We start from the raw sequence: 27,077 nt of genomic DNA, 5'->3' as shown, positions 1-27,077 counted from the left end.
GATCTTCCCGAAACGGGGCACGAACCCGTGTCCCCTGCATCGGCAGGCGGACTCTCAACCACTGCGCCACCAGGGAAGCCCTGCCAGATTGTTTTTAAGTATGGCTGTACTGTTTTACATTTCTACCAGCAAAGTGTGATAGATCCGTTTTCTTTGCTTCCTTGCCTATGTTTGATATTATCACTATTTTTAATTTTAGCCATTCTAGTAGTATATAATGATATTTCATTGTGGTTTTAATTTGCATTTCCCTAATGATTAATGATGTTGAATATCTTTTCATGTGCTTATTTGCTATCTGTATATCCTATTCAGATGTCTGTTCATGTCTTTTGCCCATCCTGTAATTGGGTTGTTTGGTTTTTTGTAGTATCCTTTTGAGAGTTCTAGATAGAAGTCCTTTGTCATATATGTATTTTCAATATTTTTTCCCATTCCGTAGTTTATCTTTTCATTCTCAACAGTTTTTCACAGAGTAAAAGATTTTAATTTTTGAAGTTCAATATATCAGTTTTTAATTTTATGGATCTTGCTTTTGGTGTCATTTCTAAAAACTCTTTGCCTGGCTTCAGTACTGAAGATTTTCTTCTCTGTTTTTTTTTCTAAAAGTTTTTTGTTTGCTTTACAGTTTATATTTAAGTTCATGATCTATTTAAAATTTTTGTATAAAAGTATGAGGGGACTTCCCTGGTGGCGCAGTGGTTGAGAGTCCACCTGCTGATGCAGGGAACGCGGGTTCGTGCCCCGGTCCGGGAAGATCCCACATGCCACGGAGTGGCTGGGCCCGTGAGCCATGGCCACTGAGCCTCCACATCCGGAGCCTGTGCTCCGCAACGGGAGAGGCCACAACAGTGAGAGGCCCGTGTACTGCAAAAAAAAAAAAAAAAAAAAAAAAAAAGTATGAGGTATTTAGGTCGTTTTTTTATTTTGGTTTTTTAGTCTTTACATTCAGTTGCTCCAGCATTATATGTGGAAAAGTCTATTATTGCTCCATTCAGTTGTTTTTGCATCTTTGTAAAAAAAAAATCAGTTGGACGTGCTTGTGTGGATCTCTTTCTGGGTTGTCTGTTCTGTTCCATTGATCTGTGTGTCTGTTCTTCTGCCAAATTCACATTGTCTTGTTTACTCTGGCTATATAGGAAATTTTAAAGTTTGGTGGAATGAGTTCCTCCCACTTCATTTTAAAATTAGCTCACCTCCTCTGGTTCCTTTGTCTTTCTAGGTAAACTTTAGAATAAGCTTGTCTCTATGAAAAATCTTGCTGGGATGTTGTTAGAATCCCTAAATCTATAGATCAATCTGGGGAAGAATCTTGAGTCTTGCAGTCCATGAACATAGTATATATCCCCATTGATTTAGATCTTCTGTGGTTTTTTTTCATCAGTGGTTTGTAATTTTCAGCATACCAGTCCTGTATATGTTTTTTTTCTGTATATGTTTTGTTAGGTTTGCACTAAAATGTTTTATTAATGGGGGGGTAGTGATTGAAAGTAGTATTGTGCTTTTAACTTTGGTTTCTGTTTCTTGGGAGTATATAGAAATAAAATTGATTTTTTATGTTGATCTTTATACCCTGTAATCTTTTTTTAAAATTTTATTTATTTATTTTTGACTGTGTTGGGTCTTCGTTGCTGTGCATGGGCTTTCTCTAGTTGCAGGGAGCGGGGGCTACTCTTCGTTGCGATGCGTGGGCTTCTCATTGCGGTGGCTTCTCTTGTTGCAGAGCACAGGCTCTAGGTGCGCGGGCTTCAGTAGTTGTGGCTCATGGGCTCAGTAGTTGTGGCTTGCAGGCTCTAGAGCGCAGGCTCAGTAGTTGTGGCGCACAGGCTTAGTTACTCTGCAACATGTGGGATCTTCCCAGACCAGGGCTTGAACCCGTGTCCCCTGCATTGACAGGTGGATTCTTAACCACTGTGCCGCCAGGGAAGTCCAATATATCCTGTAATCTTGATGAACTAGTTTTTGTTTTTTTAAGATTCCCCTGGAATCGTCTGTATAGACAGTCATGTCATTTGGAAGTAAGGATGATTTTAGTTCTCCCTTTACAATCTGTATGCCTTTATTTTCTTTTCCTTGCCATGTTGTGCTGGCTAGGGCTTCCAGTATTATGTTGAATAAGAGTGGTGACAGCAGACATCCTTGTCTTGTTTCTGATTTTGAGAGGAATTATTCGGTCTTTTGCCGTGAAGTATTTTGTTAGCTATAGGTCATTGACGTTTGCATATTGATTTTTCTACTCTACAACCTTGTTAAACTCAATTTTATTAATTCTGATGTTTTATCTATAAATCTTCGGAGTTTCTGAGTACATAATCATGTAATCTGCAAGTAATGACTGTTTTGTTCCTTACTTTGTATCTTTATACTTGCTACCTTTTTCTTCCTGTGTTGACTAGCATCTCTATTACAGTGTGAAATAGAAGTCATGATAGCAGATATGTTTTTACGGGTCCTGAAAACAAGTAAAACACTTTCAAAAGGTCATCAATAAATGTGATTTATCCTGTAGGGTGTTTATAGCACCCTACATTTCTCAGATAAAGGAAACTTTCATATAAATTTTAGTTTGTTGAGCTTTTTCTTCTATTTTGTTCTATAGTCAAGAATTGATGTTGAATTTTTATCATTGTCTCTTCATTTTTGACATTATCACATGGTTTTTCTTTTTTAATCTGTTAATATGGTGAATTCAACGTTGCATTCCTTGGATTAAACCCAGTCTTTTATATATAGCTACATTTGGTTTCTCCATATTTTATTTAAAAATACTGTATCTGTAAACACAGAAAAGATTGGTCTGGGATTTGTTTTCCTTTCTCTTATTTTTTTCATTGGGTTTTAGTATCAGTTAGTTACATAAAATTAGTTGGGAAGGATTCCCTTGTTTTCTAGTCCTTGGAAATATTTATATGACATTGGAATTATTTCTTCCTCAGTTATTTGGTAGAACTCATTAGTAAAGTCATGTAGCCTTGGGTATTTGTCCTTGTGGAAAGATTTATTGATTATTGATTTTCTTTCTTAGTGGCATTTTTTCTTCTTGAGTAAATTTTGGTAAGGTATAGATTTTCTCCAGTTTGTCTAAATTTTTAAATGTTTTTATGTCAAAAATTGTAAGACGGGCCTGTGATTTTTTACTTTGTTGATGTTATGCTTATTTTTTTTTCTTTACCCCTGATTCGTTGATTCTTAGAAAGCACTTTAAATTTTTAAATGTTTGGAGATTTTCTTTTTTGTTGTTGAAGTATAGCATAATTCAGAAAAGTGTAAAAGTTATAAATGGCTAGCTCTGTAACTTTATACAAAGTGAAAACAATAGTGTGACCCACATCCAGATATATAAGTAGAACATTACCTGTACCCAAGAAATATTCTCTTACTCCTCTTTCAGTTACATCTCCCACCAAAGGAATTCACTCTTCTGACTTTTAACATCATCGGCTAGGTTTCCTTATTTTTGAATTCTTCTGGAAATGTAGTCATATTTTATATATAGTGTTTTATATCTGGCTTCTTTCACCTAACTTTCTTTGTAATGTTAATCCATATTGTGTGAAGCAGTAGCTTATTCACTCTCATAACTGTGTTGTATTTCATTGTATGACTATACTACAATATATCTTCATTCCGCTGTTGATAGGTATTTTTGTTTTCTGTTTTGACTAGTATGAATGGTATTGCTATGAACATTTTTATGTCTTGTAGTGGACACAGGTATGTGTTTCTGTTGAGTAAATACCAAGGAGTGTATCTTGGGGCCTACTTATTTATGCTTGTTAATTTATGTTTAGCTTAAGTGCTTTATTTTGTTTAGTGTTTGCATCCTTTTTTCCCATCCTTTTACTTTCAGTACCTCACATCATTATTTAAAAAATTTTTTGTAACCTCTCTATATTGAAGTTTAAAAATCTTGATCTTTTAATGTGGTCATGTATACCATATATACCATATTATAATATACTGATATATGTTAAATATTGTTCTAAGTACTATATATAGTAACTTATTATACATTTCAAGTTTTGTCTGGCTCTTTGTCCTTATTTCACTGTATTCCTAAAACTTATATTCCTTGGATGTAAACTTCAGCTTTGCAATTATATTCTTTAACCACATTGCGGGTGACATTTTGCTGTCTTCTGGTTTATATTGTTGCTAGTGAGAAGTCACTATTAGTTTAAATACTGTTCCTTTGAAGGTAATATGTCTGCTATAAGGTTTTGTTTGTTTTTTTGGAATTATTATTTTGAACTTAATTCTGTTTGGCTTCTTGAATTTGTGAATTGGTATTTATGATATTCACCTCTTAGAGAGGCCTCTGCCTTATTCCTCTTCTTCTGGTACTCCCATGAATCATAAGTTAAACTATTTTACTTTTTCTTTTGTGTATTGCATTTTTATGTTTCTCAGTTCTGTATTTTTGGATAATTTCTTCGGACATCTTTTGTAGTTCATTAAGTCTCATAGCTTTTCTTAATCTGCTAATAAACTCATCCATTAAGTTTTTACTTTCAATTTTTGTATTTTTTCATTTTGAGTAGGTCTTTTTTGTTCATATCTTTTAATTTACTGTATAATTTTTTTATTCCTTGTAGATTTTTAAACTTATCTTTTATTTCTTTAAAATTATAAATGCATTTAACCCTTGAACAAATGGAGGTTAGGAGTGCTGACCCCCGCCCCGCAACCGCAGTTCAAAATCCATGTATAACTTTATACTTGACCCTTTGTATTCACTGTTACAAACATCCACGATTCAACCAACCATAGACTGTGTAGTATTGTAGTATTTATTGAAAAAGCTCTGTGTATAAGTGGACCCATGCAGTTCAAACCGATGTTGTTCAAGGGCTACTATACAGTTGTACAGTAGTTTTATAATCCATTTGATGATTGTAATATTTGAAGTTTTGGGGGGTCTGGTATTTCTGCTGGTTCTTGCTCATTGTGCCTTGCTTGCTTAGATGCTTGGTTATTTTTGACTTGATAATGCTTATTGTCCTAGAAACATCATATGGGGATTATTTTTTTTTTTTTTTTTTTTTTTTTTTTTTTTTTGCGGTATGCGGGCCTCTCACTGTTGTGGCCACTCCCGCTGCAGAGCACAGGCTCCGGACGCGCAGGCTCAGCGGCCATGGCTCACGGGCCCAGCCGCTCCACGGCATGTGGGATCTTCCCAGACCGGGGCACGAACCCGTATCCCCTGCATCGGCAGGCGGACTCCCAACCACTGCGCCACCAGGGAAGCCCCATATGGGGATTATTTGAAGTGTAGCATGAAGGTGCCCTCCTTTAGGAGGGCTTGAATGTACTTATATCAGGTGCTTGGGGGTGCTACCAGTTGGGGGTCACTGAGTTCTTGTGTTGAGGTTCTCTGGACTACGTAGGCAGTGTGAACCTCAGCAAATGTGTAGGCTTATGGCCAAAACTAATTAGCTGTTCCTCCCTTGTATCTGCTATTACTTTGCTCTGCTTAATACCAAGGCAGCCTTCTCTGCTGTCCCTTGTGGGTGGTAATGGCAGCATGGGCACATGTTGACTTGGTTTAATTCTCTCCTTTGCAGGTATTATCTTTTTTGGGTTGGGGTAGTATTCTACATTAATGTCAGGAGGGTCTCTGATGTTCTTCCTTGACAGGGCTCTGTCCTTCTTTTTCCGTAAGATCACCAAAACTGAACTCTAGATTTGTCAGGGTTGGCAGATGCCTTCAGGGTGTAAGTGGATATAAAGTTCCATTTAGTTCTCTGGGTTCCTGAATTCCCTTAGATTTTGGCCCAAGTAATTTGTGGTGCTATTAAAATGCTGTGTGTATTTTATATATATGTAAATAAGTAAATAAATAAAGTCACTTACAGTTTTTTTGTTGGAAGGTCAGTGCAAATAACCTAGCTTGCCGCTAATGGAAATGAAAGTAAAAATAAAATTTTAAAAATTGGGGAAATATTCAGTAAAATGATTTTCATTAATTAGATAAGTGAATTATTATAAATTAGGAAGTAGTTATAATTTTTTGTAGGGAGAGGTTCCTTTTAATGTTTATTATGAATGTTGTTGATACTTATTTTTTGGTTTGCATCTAATAGTTTTCTCGTTTTAGGGGTAAAGATATTTCCATCATGGCTCATTCAAAGACAAGGACCAATGATGGAAAAATTACCTATCCTCCTGGTGTCAAGGAAATCTCAGATAAAATATCTAAAGAGGAAATGGTGAGACGGTTAAAGGTGAGTAAAATTGGGTTATGTCCTTTGGACATCCGTTTAGGATAAGCAGAGTTGGGGGAGGACACCTGTGGAAATCACATAGAGCTGTATCTTGTTAGGGCAACTTCAAGCAAATCAAAGCAGAAAATGTCTCATGGCCAAAACTAATTAGCTCTAATTAGGAGCTAAGAGAGTGGAGTAGATAAAGAACTTTAGGGATTCCTTAGCTATTGTTAACGGGAGCGCAATTAGAAAGGTGAAGCTTAGATTTTCTAGGGTGTCTATACTTGGGTATAAAGAACAAATCCACAATACGCTTATACTCATTATTATCTGTAGAAAGTTGTCTCCTTCTCCTATATCTCATTTATTTTATAAAAGCAGCCGTTTTAATTTGAGAAAAGAAATTTTAATTCTACTGAATAGTAAGGCTGTATTTTACTTTCTTGTATTTTGAAAGTAGGTTAAAGAGCTTTACTTTTAGCTCTCTGCTTCTGATGTGCAGCAGTGAGTCAAGACTGATGGTGAACTTCCATTCGTGAGGCAGTCACTGTATGGTTAGACTCTCTTCATATTTGTTTGAATAATATTTCATCTTTGGCTTCAAGATAGTGATAGTCTCCGTGATTAAAATGGTTAAAAGAGCAGAGTGGCCAAGAAGATTGTTAAGCTGATTAGTTCAGATGGTCTTTATTTTTGAGCATTTTTTTCAGTTCAATGTTGTATCTACCTAGACATGTTGCTTGTTATATTAGTATCAATATTTACCTGTATTTCAAGTGTAAAAGATTTGCCTTAATTAATCATTGAAGGCCCAGGAGCCTTGAAATACTACTTTATTGTTGCATGGTTTATTTATTAGAGTAAAAAGACCCTAATACTATTATAAGTTTCACATAAAGTCTTAGTATTATATCCTGTGCATAAAGTATTAGAATGTCAGATATAAGGTGTTTATTATTCAAAGCAAAAGACATCTTTGAGCAGATTAAATTTACCAATATGTGGATATTTTATCTAGTTGGGAATTGTGTATATTTTATTAAAAACGGTTAAGCTACAGGGCTTCCCTGGTGGTGCAGTGGTTGAGAGTCTGCCTGCCGATGCAGGGGACACGGGTTTGTGCCCTGGTCCGGAAAGGTCCCACATGCCGTGGAGCGGCTGGACCTGTGAGCCATGGCCGCTGAGCCTGCACGTCCGGAGCCTGTGCTCCGCAATGGGAGAGGCCACAGCAGTGAGAGGCCCGCGTACCGCAAAAAAAAAAAAAAATGGTTAAGCTACAAACTTTAGATATGACATTTTTCATTTCTGTGTATTTAGATTTTCTTGACCTATTAAGTTTTTAGAGAAAGAATACATTTATTTCCTCAGATTTGTTTATATTTCAGCAATGATATCATCCTTATTGTTTGCTAAGAAATGAACATTAAACACAGACAGAGACTATACTTACAGGCTTTTAGCATTTAGTGTCTTTTATGGATGTTATTTTCTCAGACATCTTTTTTAATTTAGAGGACTCATATATGAGTTATTCGTGAGTTTTATAACACCATTTGCGTTGGTCACAGTATTGAGGAATTCCCATTATCTAGCCCTTGAATAAACTTTATTGATAGTTTTGGTGGAATGATTTCCACAGTGCTCACATTTATTTCTTGTAGTAAGCTTTCATTATTTTGTAGACATTTCTGCTCAGCAATAATCTGGTTACTTTTCTTCTTCTTTTTTTTTTCCCCGATTTACACTTCCCACTGTTTTTAGCAACCGTCTTGGAGAAATATAGGAAGGATTTAATGTGGGATGATGGTAATTTTTGATATGTACAAGTACAGGTATAAGTTTTATAAGTTATAAAAACTTGTTAATATGTAAAGTGTCATTGTTTATGTAATTTCTAGAATTTCTTATAACATTTTATTCAAAATATATTGAACCTCTCACTCTTGTGAAGCGATTCCAGGGCAAGAAAGAGTTCCTTGCATATAGCTCTTTTTTTGGTCTTTTTTCATAATACATCAAAGCCATCAAAGCATATATCTTAAAAGTAATAAAATTAAAAAGTTAGGAGAGTAGCCCTGGACATTGTACCCTTAAACTAATTGTAGTGTCAGACTGGAAAGATTAGTCTACTGATGGTTCTGGCCTCTGGTGTAGTAGAACTGAGGGTCTGCTCTGTGAGGAACACTGTTACCCACAGCTGCTCTGAGAATTCAGTAATACATTGGACAATTCATTACTCAGAAGTCTTAACTCTACAGCAGAGTGGAAATCCATGCAGTTATGTCTCAAAGACCAAGTCCAGCCCTACTTGTTGATTAGTATTTGTAGCGCCACCTAGTGGATGCCAGATGGTCACCTTTGCATTAGAGTTGTGTTTAAATGTCCCTGATGAGTTCAGCAATTTTGTCAAGTCTTGTGTGAAGTAGGAATAGTACAGACTGAGGCTTCCTTGTGACTGCTGATACTAATATTAGAGAAAGCTCTTTACAGAATTCAAACTATATGATTTTTCACCATTATTGTTTCCATCCCACTTCTTTTATGTAAATGTTTGCTTTCTTCTGCTCACTCCATACATGCCATTGAGTCCTGCTAATGAATTGTCCATGTCATATTCTCTTTAACTATGGTACAAGAAATATTTAATTGGATGTTACAGTAGTTGGTAGCTTTTTAATGTTTAGGGATTCATCTTTGTCATCCTTTTTTGAATCTGTTTATATATTCTTTTTTAGCTCAGTGTTGTAAAAGTGAGACTAGAAGTGCTATGTTAAGCTACTTTTAAACGTTTAAAATCTGGTTAGCAGGTGTGATGGGTAAATGAAAAGTATTTTATTTAGTCTTTTAAAGAAAAGTTGTATTTACCCTATAGTTCAGAAAGGTCTTGTTCTTTCAGATAGATACTTTTAGGGGAAACATGAAAGTGTATTTATTGGAAGTTAACCTTTGTAATTAATATGGTTTTTATTTCAAATGAATATATTTTTACATGGAGGATTTCATTATTTGATTATTTTGTTTTTATATAGATGGTTGTGAAAACTTTCATGGATATGGACCAGGACTCTGAAGAAGAAAAGGAGCTCTATTTAAACCTAGCTTTACATCTTGCTTCAGATTTTTTCCTCAAGCATCCTGATAAAGATGTTCGATTACTGGTAGCCTGCTGCCTTGCTGATATTTTTAGGATTTATGCTCCTGAAGCTCCTTACACATCCCCTGATAAATTAAAGGCAAGTACTGATTAAAAGAACTGCCAAGATTGACTGATACTTTATCTTTCTGACTAAAATGGGAATTAAAGTATTTAGATTATTTCTTTAGATTCTTTGACATTAGCTGCAGCAGTCTTTTGTTAAACTATTGTACTTCTGTTTTCTGTAGAATTTCCTCCCCCCCATTGGTATTTAATTTTGTAAAACAATTTCTGATCTTCAGAATAAGAAGTTGATTAGTAAAGTGTTTTCTATACTTTTTTTTTTTTTTGGCCACGCCACACAGCTTATGGGATCTGAGTTCCCTGACCAGGGACTGAACCTCAGCTACAGTTCTTAACCACTGGCCTGCTAGGGAATTCCCTATACTTTTTATATTATGTCATCATTAGTGGTATTTCACTATCAGTTGGGGACACTTGCTTTTCCTTTTTAAAAATTCATATTGAAGACCATGTTCATTATTTAAAACACAGTATCTAGTGTAAGTCTGAATTCATAATATATGAATCCTAATTCACTTAATGTAAGGTGTGATGTGAATTGTTTTGAAGAAAATACAATTAACAAAATTTTAATGAAAGGTAGAAAGCACACTTAGTACTTGGTTATTGTAGTTGTAAGTAAAGGCATGTGAATGAAATAATTTTTAAAAGATGAGAAAAGAAGAATAGCATGATTAATCCAGTGGGTAGAAAGCATGAAAATAAGTAGAGCTGTGCAAAAATTTATTGAATGAGGCAAGTTAGAAGAAAATTAGAAAAGCAAAGAATAATAAAAGATAATTGTGGAAACTGTTGGTTAGGAAATGAGTCCTTAGGAAGATTACCCAGTATGGAACAAAAGGCAATTTATGTTTATTTCATTTAACAAATATTGATGTTAGTTATATGTCAGGAACTGGGTTTACCTTGGTGAAAAACAACCCAGACTTGGTTCTTGAACTTAGGGAGTTGCTTCTTAAAAACTAGAGTGAGGAACCTGCTCATTTGATCAAGTCAGCCAAGATTCCAGTAAGGAATGCCCAAAACTGCTGTGGACGTGCTTGTTTCATATATCTTAGGATGGGGGAGGTAGGGGATAATATTTGTCATTTAAAAGTAAAATTGAATTGTAAGGTTTGAGAATGGTTAGAGAGTTAAAGTAGATAATATGAGCTGGCCTGTGGCGTTGTGTACCCAGGTGTATATCTTGATTTCTAATTGTGAACCTTTAATTTGAGGTACTTAATTGGTTTAAGGAGTAATTGTATTTGGTTGACTGTGGGCTGTGGCTCTTCCTCACTAGGTGTTTTGTTGGCATTCTCATGAAGAGGGAAGTCTAACTTAAGAGTGCTGCTACATGATTTCTTCTACCTCTCTTGTGGATTTCTCAGTTTGCGTTATCAGTGATCTGTCTCAAGGCTTTGGGGTAATGAAAGTCCTCCCAAAAGAATAGCTACAAATCTTTTCTATTAATAATAGGACAGTTTTTGAGAAGAATATTGAAGAGATATGATTAAATTAGAGTTTTTAGAATCTAGCCTAAAATTTTTAAGTATTTTATTTTTTCTGGTCAGTTTTTTTTAAATTAAATTAAATTTATTTATTTGTATACAGCAGATTCTCATTAGTTACCATTTTATACATATCAGTGTATATATGTCAATCTCAATTTTCCAATTCATCCCACCACCCCTCTTCCCCCCACCCGCTTTCTCCCTCTGGTCAATTTTTTTGGCTCATATTTTAAATGCCACTTTTTCCTTTTATTGGGGTAGTATTAAAAATTATGAGGGTGTTTCTGAATACTTATAGAATAGTTTTCACTCTCTTTTGGTTAGTATCAAGTTTGTATTTTTCTTTGTCTACAGTAGTAATAATAGAAAATTGTGACACTTTGATCCTTACCTTTCTACTGTCAGTTATTGTCATCAGAAAACCCTTTTTATATACCCAGCTTCATGTTTAGGTCAGTGCTTGTTAGAGAGATGATCAATGAATATTGTCTTTCCATCTCCAGGTAGAGTCAGTACAGCAGTTGTTCTCTCTTAGTCAAACTAGAAAGGGTTCCTTCATGTAGGACATATTTTATACAGTACTACTAACAAAGTAACTGTTTCTTTTTTTAAAGTAACCATTTTTGAAGGATGTACTTGTGATAGTATTTTTCTTGAAAAGCTACTCAGTGATCTGCATATTCTGTTTCTTCCCTTTTAAGAAATGCTTGTTTATCATTTTACTTGTAAGGGAAACATTTTTTTCTTTTTTCTTTTTGATTGATTAGCATGCTTCCTTTGTAGAATTAGCTTTAATAATTTTAACCTTTTCCAAATTTTTCAAAAACTATTGTCATAAAAATTTGACTCAAAGTGATATTGAACTTATCTTTACCCAGGTATAAAGGGGTGTGCAGTAAAAAACCAAAAGCAAGAGATGGGGATTGATTGATAAATGGTAGGGAAAAACAAGTAGTTAACAATGACAAGGTAGGAAGCTTGACGAGTTAACTTCTGTGGGTCTTTTGAAAATTTCGGAGCTTCTGCAATCTATTGTCTTCTCACTTGGTGATTTTACTTTGGAATTTCAAGTTTTCTAAACCATGTTCCTGCTATATAATTACCGTATATAGTGCTGTTGCAGCAAACCTGATCAGTTCAGCTCTCAGTCATTGCAAGCTGTTTGTTTTAATGACAGCATAAATTTTAGTTTACTCCATTTTCAGGTCTGTTTTTTTTAACCTACAGTAAGGTGTTTTTCTTTCTCTACTTTAAGATCATAGTAAATGATTTACCATTTTCCTTTAAAAGGCAGTAAGATATTTGGTGTTTTCATGATGATGCACATTTAAAAAATTCCAGCCAAGTAGAATTTTTTTAAACTGGTTCTTTACAATTTATCATGATAGATACACATGAGTGCTGAATTATCTTTAGGAATTTAGTGGATATTTTCATAATCTAAACAAAACTGTCTTTTTTTTTTTTAAGGATATATTTATGTTTATAACAAGGCAGTTGAAGGGGCTAGAGGATACAAAGAGCCCACAGTTCAATAGGTATTTTTATTTACTTGAGGTAAGCAATATATTCTATCTTGAGATGACATTTTAAACTGAGTTTTGTGCTTGTATATTTTTACTGATTAAAATTTTACCCTTTTCCTTTTTTATGTCTTATTTTTAGAACATTGCTTGGGTCAAGTCATATAACATATGCTTTGAGTTGGAAGACAGCAATGAAATTTTTACCCAATTATACAGAACATTATTTTCAGTTATAAAGTAAGTTTACTTTACAAAGAATATAATCTTTTTTTAAATGTAAAGAATTTTTAACTTACAGGTTAATTTTTAACTTACAGCGAAAGAGAGGCATGGACATATATACAGTACCAAACGTAAGGTAGATAGATAGTGGGAAGCAGCCGCATAGCACAGGGAGATCAGCTCGGTGCTTTGTGACCGCCTGGAGGGGTGGGAGGGAGGGAGACGCAAGAGGGAAGGGATGTGGGAACAGATGTATATGTATGACTGATTCACTTTGTTATAAAGCAGAAACTAATTTAAAAAAAAAACCACTTAAAAAAAAAAAAGAAATGAAGTTGAAATATTTGTAGTGAGGCGAATGGACCTAGAGTCTGTCATACAGAGTGAAGTAAGTCAGAAAGAGAAAAACAAATACTGTATGCTAACACATATATATGGAATCTAAAATAAATAAATATAAATGGTACTGAGGAACCTAGCTGCAGGGCAGGATTAAAGAGGTAGACACAGAATGGACTCGAGGACAGGGGTGGGAGGACGAAGCTGGGGCGAAATGAGAGTAACATCGACATATATACACTACCAAATGTAAAATAGATAGCTAGTAGGAAGCAGCCACATAGCACAGGGAGATCAGCTCGGTGCTTTGTGATGACCTAGAGGGGTGGGATAGGGAGGGTGGGAGGGAGGCTCAAGAGGGAGGGGATATGGGGACATGTATATGCATATGGCTGATTCGCTCTGTTGTACAACAGAAACTAACACAGTATCGTGAAGCAATTATACTCCGATAAAGATCTATTTTAAAAAAAAAAGAATCTTTAACTTACAGGTGAATCTGCATAAACTGTGTTTACTATGATGAATATTGGAAGGCTAAGAGTTATAAGTTAAGAACTCATTAACATGATTTTTATAGATGTTTTGACAATGAATACAATTTAATTCTGTACTGTAGAGAATAATATAAGAGTGGCATAAGGTAATCTATAGCCAATATAAAAATATTTTTTGGATTTTGTTATTTTCTTTTATTTAAATCACATACTACTGACTCCTTAATTCATGTGAATAGTTGAGTTCTTTGTGTATTCCTTAAATTTACTAGAATTAACCTCCGCAAAGTAGTTTGATTTTCTGAATTTAAGGCAAAACTAAAGTTACATTTGATTTAATTACTTTTGATTGTGAGACTGGTAAAAATTAGGAAAAAGTAATCCTGGAAATGTAATTTAAAAAATATTTTGGATGCTATTGTAAGATTTGGAAGAGAGGGAAGCTTTAAATGAATATGTAGAATTTGATTTAATTAATGCCTGAGTATCACTTTAAAATACAGTGCAATGTTCTATGTTGTGATTAAATCTTATAAATTTCAGATATACTTTAAATGAAATATCAATTTTGAATTTCAGCAATGGCCACAATCAGAAAGTTCATATGCATATGGTGGATCTCATGAGTTCTATTATTTGTGAAGGTGATACAGTATCTCAGGAGCTTTTGGATACAGTTTTGGTAAATCTGGTACCTGCCCATAAGGTAAGTAACAATATATATTGAAATATATCAAAAGCCTGTTAATATTAAGGTCCAGAATTTGCTTACGTTTAAAATGCAATTTATCCTGCTTTATAGTTTTGGAGACTTTTATTGATTAATATTAATGAACATCACTTGTGTTTAATAAAACATGATACACTTATTAGTCACTAATTAAATGAAGAGATAACAGATTTAGTACATGTGATAAAGTATCTGTAATAACTCAGTTTTGTATAGGATTATGTTTCAAGGAACACATTAATAGCTACTTTGATGCTATTATCTAACTTTATATGTTGGGAGATACACAACCAAATAAGGCCTTAGGTAAAAGACAGTGATAGTGTAGATGGTGGGGAGGGGTGAAATTAAAAGGGAAGTCTTGGGCTTCCCTGGTGGCACAGTGGTTGAGAGTCCGCCTGCTGATGCAGGGGACACGGGTTCGTGCCCTGGTCTGGGAAGATCCCACATGCCGCAGAGCGGCTAGGCCCGTGAGCCATGGCCGCTGAGCCTGCACGTCCAGAGCCTGTGCTCTGCAGCGGGAGAGGCCACAACAGTGAGAGGCCCACGTACCGCAAAAAAAAAAAAAATGGAAGTCTTTACTAACTTGGAGAAAAGGATATAGTGATGACACAAGTATTTCTTGCCTGGGTGATATTAATCAAGCTGTGTGTGTGTTGTGTGTGTTTTTGTGTGTTTCATTCTTTGAAAATGAGTAACACTCTAGTAAGCAGTTGGAAGTATGGTTCTGTGATTCACCAGTATAAAGGTCTCTGCAAAATTAAGACCTTTCTGGAAAGATATAACTTAAATTTATAGCTACACAGCATTCACAGAAATAATGCTTCATTAAAAATGACCTCATAATCTAAAATTTCCAAACTTTTAAGAAGTCCATCAATACTGAAAATCAGACACTAAGTAAAAATTCAGATAATATATTTATTAGATAAAAATATTAAATACCTTTAAAAGGATTAAAGATAACAATTTTATGTTTTAATCTCTAGAAGCATAAGAGTTAAAAAGTATGATAGCTAGACATATGAAAGGAGAAGAAGGTACGGTTAGGAAAGAAATGTAGAAATGAAAAATGTTCATAGAAATCAAAATATTTTTTGGTATAAAAGACATTTAGAGAACTAGGAGATCTGAGGAAATTGTACAGATACAGTGAGATAAAGTTAAGGAAAACATAAACGATAGAATGAAAAGGTCCAGTATATTTAAAAGTGATGCAGAACACCGAGTAAGAATGGAGAAGAGATGATATTCAAGTAGATATTTGCTTAAAATTTTTTGGAACTGATGAAAAGCGTAAATTTATGAGTTAGGTAACAGAAGTGTCATGAACAGAATAAATAAAAATAAATCCCAGTGTAGGCGTATCCTGGGGAATTTGTAGAATGACAAAATAGAAATAATCTATAAAGCATCCAGAGGGAAAAGACATAGCCCTAACAAGGAATAAACATTAAACTGATTGCTGACTTCTCAGTAGCAAGGATAGATGCCAGAACATAATGGACCTATATTTCCAAAGTACTGAGATAAAATAACTGTATATGCACGCACACAGTTGCTATCCAATTTGAGTGAAATTAAGACATTAAATATACAACTTGTCAATAGATCCTTCCTGAAAGAACTACTATTTGAGTACTTTAGAATAATGGAAATTGAACTTGAAAGAAGTGAAATGTAAGAAGTATTGGTGAACAATGAAATGCTCTAAATAAGAACTGACATATAAAACAAAAACAGTAACAATAATAATTATAATGATTAATTAAAGGGATTTTAACAAAATGGTCCTAAACCACTGGATAAAAATAACATGTAAGATTATATGGCCTAATAGAGTCAAGGAGTGATATGATCTTGCTGATGATCAGGAGTATAGAGCTATTGATTTACTTTGAACTTTATTATTTTTTTAAAATTAATTTATTTTTGGCTGCATTGGGTCTTCATTGCTGTGTGCAGCCTTTCTCTAGTTGCAGTGAATGGGGGCTACTCTTCATTGCAGTGCGTGGGCTTCTCATTGTGGTGGCTTCTCTTGTTGTGGAGCACGGGCTCTAGGTGCGCGGTCTTCAGTAGTTGTAGCATGCAGGCTCAGTAGTTGTGGCTCACGGGCTCTAGAGCGCAGGCTCAGCAGTTGTGGCACATGGGCTTAGTTGCTCCGCGGCACGTGGGAGCTTCCCAGACCAGGGCTCGAACCCATGTCCCCTGCATTGGCAGGCGGATTCTTAACCACTGCGCCACCAAGCAAGTCCCCGACAGGTGGGTTATTAACCGCTATGCCACCAGGGAAGCCCTACTTTGAACTTTAAATGAAATATTCATGTTAAAATTTTAAGGATTACAATACAAGGAAGAATTACAATAAATGTAAATAGCCCAAATTTACTACTTCAGGTTGTCAGATTAGATTAAAAATAATCCAACTGGTCATTGTTAATAAGAGATAACAAAAATACTGTCACAAAAAGGTTGTCACTAAAAGGATGGAAAAAAGATTTGCCATGCCAGGCACATACTAACTGAAGGAAAACTGAAGTAACTTGTATTGATTTTAGATGTTATAGTCTTTACCAGGTAAAGAAGGGAGTTATACAATGATAAGTTTTAGTTCTCAGGAAGATACCTAAACTTGTATTCACATAGGCTCAAAATATATAAAGCATACATTGAAAGAATTATAAGGAGAAACAAACTCACAATTTGGTGGGCCATTTTAATACATTTCCATTTGATTATAAGTCAAATAGACCAACAGTTCTTGAGGATTTTAAAACACAAAACTAACAAGCCTCTAGCACTCATAATTAATCTGTCAAAAGAGTAAATCATGATGGCAGTTACAAGAAATTTAGAAATGATAATTAAAATGATACATATTAAAACCTGTGGGATTCAACTTAAATGTTTTAATCTAACTTTATAGTTAAAGTGTCCAGTTCAAGAAATTATAAAAGTATCATTAGAATATATAGTCTGTACAAGAAAGTAAACGATGAAGAACAGAAATGAATGAAATAGAAAACACAGTGACATTTCAGAAAAACCTAAAGTTGGTAATTCGAAAAGTATATTAAATAGGCGTGCCCTTGGCAGTTTGAATCAGAAAAAGGGAGATGGTATTAATATATAGTTTTAGAATGAAATGAGGAACAGCAGGCATTAAAAAGATCAAAAAACAATTCCATGAACGGTATTTTTTTTTTTTTTTTTTTTTTGCAATACGCGGGCCTCTCCCGCCGCGGAGCACAGGCTCCGGACGCGCAGGCCCAGCAGCCATGGCCCACGGGCCCAGCCACTCCGCAGCACGTGGGATCCCCCCAGACCGGGGCACGAACCCACGTCCCCTGCATCGGCAGGTGGACTCCCAACCACTGCGCCACCAGGGAAGCCCTGTGAACAGTATTTTATGCTAACATATTTGGAGTTGGACAAAACAAATTTCTAGAAAATAAAACTTGCCAATTTTTCTCAAGAGAGAAAACCTTGAATAACCTTTAACCAATAAAAGAAATTTAATTGGTTTTAAAAACTATATCTATAAAACAAACAAAAATCTTTCCTCCTAAACAACGATGACAGTAATAATAGCAACAGCAGCAGAACTCAAACCAAGCATGAAGGAATTTAAACACATCACCAGGAGATTTCTATTAATCATTTAAGTGCCATATAATCCTGGTATTCAGCAACCTTTTTAAGATTATAGAAGGGGAAGGCATGCTCCACAATTCACATTATGAGCAGAATATAGTTTTCATAGGGAAAACTAGAGAAAACCAAGTTCAAGAAAGGAGGTTAATAGGCTAATTTAATTTATAATACATTTATGTAAATCCAATATAAAATAATAGTGGACACTATCCAGAATGATATGAAGTAATATTGGTAATGAGCAAATTGGCTAAATTTTAGGAATTCAAAGATGGATTAACATTAAAAAATATTTGTGGAAATTATCAGAACAAAGAGAAAAAATAATCAATAGATGTATAAGAAAACCACTTGATAAAATTCAGTATAACTTACGATAAAAAATATTATTAGCATATTTGAAATAGAAAGGAACTTCCTTAAATTGATAAGGTTATGTATGATACTGCACTTAATGGTGAAATGCTGAAGGATTTTCTTTGAAGTTAGGAACATTGTCAAGAGGTCACTTCTACTCAGGAAAAAGTCAAGTATGCTATTTCGAATCGGCATTAAACTACAAGCCTTAAGTTAGTGGAGTAAAACAAGACAAAAGATAAAAGGATTAGAAAGAAGAAACAAAACTGAAATTATTTGCAGATGTTATGAGTGCCTGTGCAGAAAACACAAAACAGTGTACAGATTAGTTTCTAGAAAAAATAAGAAAATTCTGCAAAGTCGCTAGATATAAGATCAATATATAAAAATCTGTTGGTATAATTTCAAAAAATTTTTATTTGTAGCTTTAACAAAGACTTGAGCTACTTAGAAATTTATTAACAATGTGCATGACCTTAATATTCAAAGTTATTACAGTTGTTGGAGAAGTGTAAGAGACGACTTAAATATGTTGCATGATTTGTTATAATTGTTTATGTGATGGGAAACTCAGTATCACAATAAATTCATTCCTCTATATACTAATAGATAACGTAATCAAAATAGAAATTGTGAATGTGTATTGCGTGTGTATACGTGCATGTGTGTGTAGTTTGACAAATTGGTTTTTGAAGAAGAATAAGCAAGCGGGTACTTATCTTACCTAGTGTTAAGACATTATTTCCATATGTCCCTTTGACTGTAATGAGGCAGTAATAGACAAAGGGACATATGGAAGTAATGGAAAATTTACAAATCGGTACATGGTTGTATAGAAACTTGAGAGCTGTGAGTATTACAGGGAAGTCATTGGAGGGAATAATGGACTTGAATATCCATATGGAAAATAATATAAGATTCTTATTTCACACCATGCATGAAAATAAATTACGGGCAGAATAAAGATCTAAATCTGAAAAGCAAATCTTTGAAATTTTATTTGAAAATATAAAACAACAAATTAACCTCAATATGGAAAAGAATTTAAAAAATATAGAGAGAGCACAAGCCAAATAGGAAAAGATTGATATATTTGGTTATATTAAAATGAAAACTTTTGTATGTCCTAAGATACCATAAGCATTGTAAAAACATAGGTATAGGCTCTAAGATATGTTGTGCATGTAATTGGCAAATGTTTAGTGTACAGAGAAACTCTACAAATAAGAACAAGACAAAACAGCTCATTTGAAAAATGGCAAAGGTATTTATAGAAAATTATTTCTTCTATGCACGAGGAGGCATGTATCAATACAAGACATTTAATGTTTATCAATAGGAGAATGAGTAAATAAGCTGTAGCATATTATATATGAAAATACTAAACAGCAGTTAGATATTAATGAAGTGATACAATACAAAGCATCAATGCAGATAAATCTAAAAAAATACTCTGAATGTGAGTTTCAGGATATGTACAATTTTCCTGCTCTCTGTAATATGTTTAAACTGGAATAGTGATTCCATTTTAGATCTTTGGTCATGATTCTTGCCATCATCAGAATCTCTTAGAAACATATTTTCTTAAGGTATTGTTTCTTGTACTTCTTTCCTTTTCATACCTGACTATTTATGTTTCTTTTTTTTTTTTTTTTTTGGCAGTGCTGCATGGCTTGTGGTTTCTTAGTTCCTTGACCAGGGCTCAAACCCGGGGCCCCGGCAGTGAGAGCGCTGAGTCCTAATCACTGGACGGCCAGGGGATTCCCTTGTTATGTTTCTATCCTTGGACTTCCCTATGCTCTGAGATGTGGTTCAGGAAAATCTACTTGCCCATAGCTGCCCCAAACTCTTTTGTGGTTCGCCACCTGTGGATTCCCCATTTCTGCGCGCACTAGGACCCAGTTCATTCTCTTATGATGTTTTGGTTCTTCTGGTCTTGGAGTGAAATAGCCTGTATTTGTACTCAGCTGAACTGATTTGACTTTGCAACTAGCTTTACAGTGACTCAGTATCTCCTTTTTTGTCTAATAAACATTTATTGACCTTTTCTATGTGATTTACCTTATGCTATGAATAAGATATGAAGAGAATATAATTATCCTTGCTTGGAAGGGATCTTAAGATATACTAGACCAGTTAGTCTGAGGAGAAAAGTGGCTTTGCCGTTGGCCCTTTTATTCAAATTGAATCTTAAACAGTTTTCTCATTCATTGGCTTAACAGTAGCTTTTTGAATACAGGTAATATTTCCTTTTTCATATTTAGTGGTGTATAATATAGATACTTTTTTTTTTCTTCAGAATTTAAACAAGCAAGCATATGATTTGGCAAAGGCTTTACTGAAGAGGACAGCTCAAGCTATTGAACCATATATTACCAATGTAAGTTTTACTTGTCCAATTGGTTGTCAGAAAGATTAGCCAAAATTTTAAAGACAGCTAGAAGCAGAATTTCAGCAAGTGGTACATACTTTAACATTTCGTATTGTTTTAATAATTAAGTGTATTTTCTTTCTCCTTATTTAAAACTATTATTGGTTAATATTTTCTAGAAAATTAGCTCTCATATTCTTTGTTCATTCATTTCTCTCTTTCAAATTGCCTAGGAACCAAAACAGTTTTTATTTTGGTTAGCAAGATATACTGTTTCTATTCTTGGAAATCGAGTTAAATGTAATTAGATAAATCATATGGAACTTATCATTATTCAGAGAAGTTGCTTACAGCTTTTTGGAAATTAAATTGATTTGTACAAGAAGAAGATATGAACTAATATCAAGATATAAAAATTGAAGGCAAGTGTGAATGACAGTGGTGTGGTGAAAGTTGCCTGTCTTGCTCTCCCTGGGGTAGATTCCATATAAATCTACCTTTTCTGAGAAGGGGAAGAATTGCAATGAAGTGAGCCCTTTCATTGTCATCTCAAATCTACTTATTTATGGTTAACAATCTTCTATTTATTTTCAGAAGAAATGTATTTTTTCTGATAGGTTCACTGATAGAAGCTTATTATAAGTTTTAATTTTTCCCCCATAGTTCTGTTGAGTTGCACAACTCTAGGTGGCACCATTCACATTGTTTTCCATGTGAATGGTACCTACTGGAACAAATCTAGAGTGCAGTCTTGATGTTGGCCTCTGGAATTGTGTAGCAGGTCTGTCTCTCCACCTGCTTTCCACTTTTACCCACATCTAAACATGTAAATCTGTCTTCTTGAAAAAAGTGAGAAAGAAAGCCTTTTATAATTACTTATGTACTTAATTTTCCTGAAGTTTATTGAAGGAGAATTTTTCTTGAAGTAATACAAAATTTAATTTAGTATATAAAAATACATCATGAAAAGATGTACTTTGAAAATTAACATACTTTATGGAACAGTACTATGGTAAATTCCAGTTTTTGTTACTGGCTTATGACCTTAAATAGTTGTGAGCACATGATGATTTGGAAAAATGTATTTAATTTGTAAAGAAATTGTTTTGGAGGGTGGACTTTCAGAATCTGGAGAATTAAATTGTGTAACCTATCTTAATAGCTCCAGTCAGATTGCCAGGGGATTCTAAATATTGATTTCTGCAAGTTTTGTGAGTCTTGGGTATTGGCTGCAGTAAATTGGTTAGACTGAGTGGATTGAGTTCTTTCTGTTATGACGTAATGGCACTTGAAATCTGTAGAACCAGATTTAAGCATTCTGTTATTAAGTGCCCCTTCCCTTTTCCTTTGCTTCAAGTGCCTGTGAATGACTTTCTGTGGCCATTAGATACACTTAGGTGAGCTCCTCCTGGTGGTCATTTATTTAAGTTGATGTTGCTGAGCCAGATGTTTTTTAGGGGAACACTTACCTTTTTCTGATGCCTTTTTCTGGCATAAAAATAAGAAATTAACACTATACTACGTTGATATATTTTCTAGGATTTGGAAAATAAATATTTGATTGGGTAATAAAAGAAAAAAAAATTCAAGATAGAGTGAGGTGATTAGGTTCATTATACTATTCTCTCAACATCTGTGTATGTCTGAAAATATTTATAATAAAAGTTAAAAGAAAGATAGAAGGACGAAGGAAATACTTTTAGCAATCCCAGGTAAATCAAGGTAAAAACATTTCCCTGTCACTTAAACCTCATGTTAATTTCCTGCTCTTAGTTCTTACCTACAGAAATAGACAGCCCCATCCATACTTGGTTATGTCTTTATCAGAAGCTGGGGCTGGGGGCAAGAGGCACAGGATTAGTAGAATAGTCTGAGCACACTTTCAGTTATATATTCATGTATTCCCAGTACTTGGTCATTATTTTCTTCTCTCTCTCTGTTTTCCCTATTTTCTTGTCCCTTGACTTATTTGAGAGTTAGCTAAGAAGTCATTAAGAATTGCTTTTTTTTTTCTCCTCTTCTCCCTTGTAAATCTACAGTTACATGTAAAATACCTTCTGGTGAGCTTAATTCCCTGTGGGATTTTAGTACAGTGTAAAAATCATTCTCAGTCTTTTTGGATTTGTACATGTAATAGCCATTATTCATATATCTTCCTAGTAGAGAATTAGCAAGGAAAAATAGAGGTAGGATGTCAAGGTAATAATAACCCCACTTCTGTCTATTTTTTACTTGTGTCTTTTTTCACTCATGCCTATAGACACATTCAAGTTTCCTCTTTATATACAGTGTTGTTTACATATATAGAACTTAAGTCACTGTGGCGTTATAGATTACTTTTTAAAATAAAATTTTTTGTAACTTGACAACTCATGAAACTAAAAAGTGTGTGTGTGTGTATGTGCGTGTGTGTGTGTGTGTGTGTGTATATATATATATATATATATATATATATATATATATATATAAAAGGTACAACAGTATCAAAAACAAAAAGTATGTAGTGATAATTTAAAAAATTTCCTACATGGATCACTTCTTGGTAACGTTGTTATTTTTTACCAGATCTTTTAAATCACAAGTTTTAGGGGATAGCACAGAAGTATTTTGTTGGATTGAAAAAATGTATCAAGCTTGTCTTGATGTAGGTAAAATTTGGTTAATTTGCTTAATCTCACTTAGCCTTAGTTATTGGAGTTAATAATGCTTGGGGTGATGGTAGAGAATGTGTTAACTGATGTGAAAACACTTTTGTAATTAAAATTGATCATTTAAATCTAAGACAGAATTTATCGACCTTTAACTTACTCCTCTTACTCCTTTCATTAGGAGGCAGTTGTTATAATTTAATTTGTTATGTGAAAATTAGTTACCATTTGTAAGTAAAAGACTAATGTTTTTTGGTAGAAAATACTTTATTCAAATCTATATCTGCTTCTTCACTGAATTGTATACCCTCAGGAAGGTTGTTTCACCTATAGTTGTATTATAGTACCTGTTACACATCATTCATTCATTTATTGAATCTATTTTGGATACCCCTCTGTCAGGCAGTGTACCCGGTTCTTGTTATACAGTGAAGACTGACTTGGAGATAGATGGAGATTATAAGTGTCCAATAAATGTTTTTGATGGAATTTGTAGGAAGTTACACTGGGTTTTTTTTGTTGTTGTTTTGTTTTTTTCCCATTTTCAAATGAGTTTTCCCCAGACTGATAGAAGAAGAGGATGGTTTGATTACCAAGATGGCCAGATTGGAAAGGATTATTTTCTGTTAAGAAAGGTAGATTTATCATTTTGAAACAGGATAAAATTTTCGAATGGAAACAACGAAGGCACTTCATCTTCAACTTGAATGAGAATTTAACCTTTGATGTCATGAAATTCTTTTCCCACAAAATTGATGAACATGGAGGACAGACGAGTTATTTTTAAAACCAATAAAGAGAGAATAGTAGAATAGAATTTTTTTCTTTTTTTCCCTTCATGGCTAGGTGGTTGGTACAGGTTCATAGATCTAAAAAACTTAAGAACAACACAGGAGCTAAAAGTAAGCAGAGGAGACATTGAAATGTAAAGTCCTGACTGTACTTTCCAGATAGAAAAACTGATTAAGCCAAGTTGTTTGTTAACTGTGAGAGAAGAGTAGAAGAGATCACGGCAGCTTGTGCGGTGTAAAGAATCCTTAATTCCTTCTTCAAGGAGATAAAAGATACTGTGGAGAATATGTGGGATATGCTCTGGGTTAATTTTTTACATATTTGGAAGACTTTAAATAGAAAGGAACTTGATCATTATGCCACGTATTTTTACCATTTTCAGTAGTAACATGATGAATGATCTGAGTGCAGAAACTAGTTAGTGCTGGCTGCTTATAGAAAAAAACTGTTCACATTTGGATTTTCCTTGTGTTTGTATGTGCTTTTAATTGGACTTTAATTAGTGCTATAAACTTTGTATGTATGTATACATTGTTTATCAGAATATAAAAGAAAACAGAAAGTATTAGAAAGATATTGTTTTGCCTTGTAAATATAAAATTACGTATTTTAAAAATGGAATTGGTTTCTACTATGAAGGTGTAAGACTTTGTCTTCCATACTGTTGTCTCCCATACTGCTGTGGTGAGCAAAATGTGATCCCTTGCCCTTAAGAAATTTATCTAGTAGAGAAACTAAGACATGTGTACAAATAAGTGTAATATAGGATAAAATATGGTAAATACCATAATGTGGAATAAAGTGTATTTGGTAGGTAGGGTATTTATTGATATGCTAATAGATGAGTCAGTACAAATTACTTGTCTTTTATTATGTACGAGGTGAATTCCATGTTTTATGTTTTTATGTAGCCAGTAGTGATTTCCCACCTTCTTAGAAAATGTTTTGGTATGCCTGTTTTGACTTTGTATAGAATGATAATGAACTTAATTGAATAATAAAATTTCAGAAAATTCACTTTATCTATGGTGTTTCTATTAATGATAAATTTTCTTTCTCAAAAGTTTTTTAATCAGGTTCTGATGCTTGGGAAAACATCTATCAGCGATTTGTCAGAGCATGTCTTTGACTTAATTTTGGAGCTCTATAATATTGATAGTCATTTGCTGCTGTCAGTTTTACCCCAGCTTGAATTTAAATTGAAGGTAACTATTCTAAAAATAATATGGTTTTATCAACCAGATTAGCAAAGCGCATTATTTGTGGCTTTTTAATCCTTATAGTGGTTTTAACTGAATGTTACACATGTGGTAGTGTATTAGTTATTTATTTACATGTTTGTGCCTTGCATATTTGTGTATCTCCAGTGCCTGGCATGGTGCCTAGCAGATAAAATCTGATGAATTAATGATTAGCAGGATGATATTTTCCTTCACATGTTTTCCAGATAAATTCTGGGTTGTGACTAACTTTTGAGGTCATAGCTATACATCAAACTTTTACGTTTTTAAGGCATGGTTTATAGTGGTTCCCAAGACCCCTTGATGTGCCATAAAAATAGTTTAGGATCTATTATCTACATAGGGTGAAATATTTTCCCTTTATGAACATTATCCTGTACTTGTCTAGCCTGTCTTGAAAGCTCCTTTGCTTTCCACACAGCTTTTCTGGACTCTTTCGGTAACGTCCCTATTGCCTTGGCATTAAATTATGCCATAAAATTGAGTTTCACTTGCAGATTTGGGGCATATTTTCTCTTTCAAGTTATTACATAAAGATTAAATAAATCTGGTTATAATTAATACTCTTTGATGAACCCCACTGTACCACCCAGAAAAGTTTTTAAATGATTTCTGTGTTGTATTTCTTGTTTCTAAAAATTTGAATTTGTCTCTTTGAAAACTACAAAATAAACAGTTTATGTCGGTAGTATAAATACCCCCAAAATGCAGCAAATAATTATTCTCATTTTATTCTGAGGCATATTTTTGGTGTATTTCTCAAGTGAGACATTTGATTCACTGGCCTTCCTCTACCCCCTTTTTTCATGTAGTTAGCAATTTTGATGAGGCAAAAGGCAGTTATACCTTTAATTATTTGTTGCTTTGATTTTCTCTAATAAAAATATTGAATACTGTAAGAAATACAAAAATAAGAATTATCATCCCTGCTTTCAGCAAATTTAACATCTATTATGGGAGGAAGAGGAAAAAATCCATATCTAATAAGAGGCCAAATATTATAAGTATCATAAAAGATACAGACAGCATACAATTGAAGCAAAGGAAACAGCATGCAGAATCATATAGAGGTAGGAAGGTGCTGGGTGAATTTGCAGAACACAAAGAATTACAGTTGCATGGTAGCATAAAGTAAGTGTAAATCATTCCTGGCTGCCCATTAGAATCTTCTCCTGTGGAGCCTTAATAAACAAGCAGATGTCCAGGCATTAACCCAGATCAGAATTTCTGGCAGTGGAGTCCAGACATGAGCTTTTGTTTGTTTGTTTGTTTCTTAAAAGCCTTATAGGTCATTCTAATGTGCAGCCAGGGTTAAAACGTACTTTTTTAGAGGAATAATCAAATAATAGAGATGAGTCGGGTCATATCATGGGGGCTTTAAATGCTGGGCTTTGGCATTGGTTTAAAATTGAAAAGAAATCTGTACAGTGCCATCCAAGTACCTTGAATATTAGTGCTTTTAACAATCTCTGTCTCATTTTGTGTTCAGGTCTAGTATTGTGGCTGGCTCATTCATTTAAATATTGTCATTTGTTGGAGGTACCAAAAGCAGTAATAAAATTTGAGTTCTTATCCCCAGAGTACCCATTTTCTATATAAAGTGGAAACTTTAGTTTTTGCATGTGTAAGGCTTCATCACGTCGTTGAACTCCATTATGAATCTGGTGTATGTAGATGAACTGACTCTCCTGTTGGGAGATTTAGTGCATATTTGTTTCTACAAAGGGCTTAACAAGTACCTTCATACATTAAGTCTCTGTTTACTGTAGGATTGGCCTCTA

General features: G+C 34.1%; 1 protein-coding gene across 4 annotated transcripts in view; it reads left to right on the top strand.

The window, feature by feature from the left end:
• Nucleotides 1-6,101: 6,101 nt before the first annotated feature.
• Nucleotides 6,102-27,077, top strand: part of PDS5B (PDS5 cohesin associated factor B) — a gene marked incomplete at both ends in the record, with an annotated part of 121,700 nt that continues 100,724 nt past the window's right edge. For 2 of the 4 annotated variants that reach the window (XM_079721589.1, XM_079721588.1), the window contains 7 exons: nt 6,117-6,224; nt 9,236-9,439; nt 12,390-12,476; nt 12,585-12,682; nt 14,083-14,209; nt 20,544-20,624; nt 25,120-25,260. In XM_079721589.1, the coding sequence (XP_079577715.1) occupies nt 6,117-6,224; nt 9,236-9,439; nt 12,390-12,476; nt 12,585-12,682; nt 14,083-14,209; nt 20,544-20,624; nt 25,120-25,260 (846 nt within the window). Of the gene's footprint in view, nt 6,225-9,235; nt 9,440-12,389; nt 12,477-12,584; nt 12,683-14,082; nt 14,210-20,543; nt 20,625-25,119; nt 25,261-27,077 lie in introns of all 4 variants that reach the window. The other 2 variants (XM_079721590.1, XM_079721591.1) reach the window with 2 other exon arrangements.

Source organism: Hyperoodon ampullatus (assembly GCF_949752795.1).
Source record: "Hyperoodon ampullatus genome assembly, chromosome: 16".
In the NCBI taxonomy this organism is placed as follows: domain Eukaryota; kingdom Metazoa; phylum Chordata; class Mammalia; order Artiodactyla; family Ziphiidae; genus Hyperoodon; species Hyperoodon ampullatus.
This window is presented reverse-complemented; position numbering and strand designations above follow the sequence as displayed.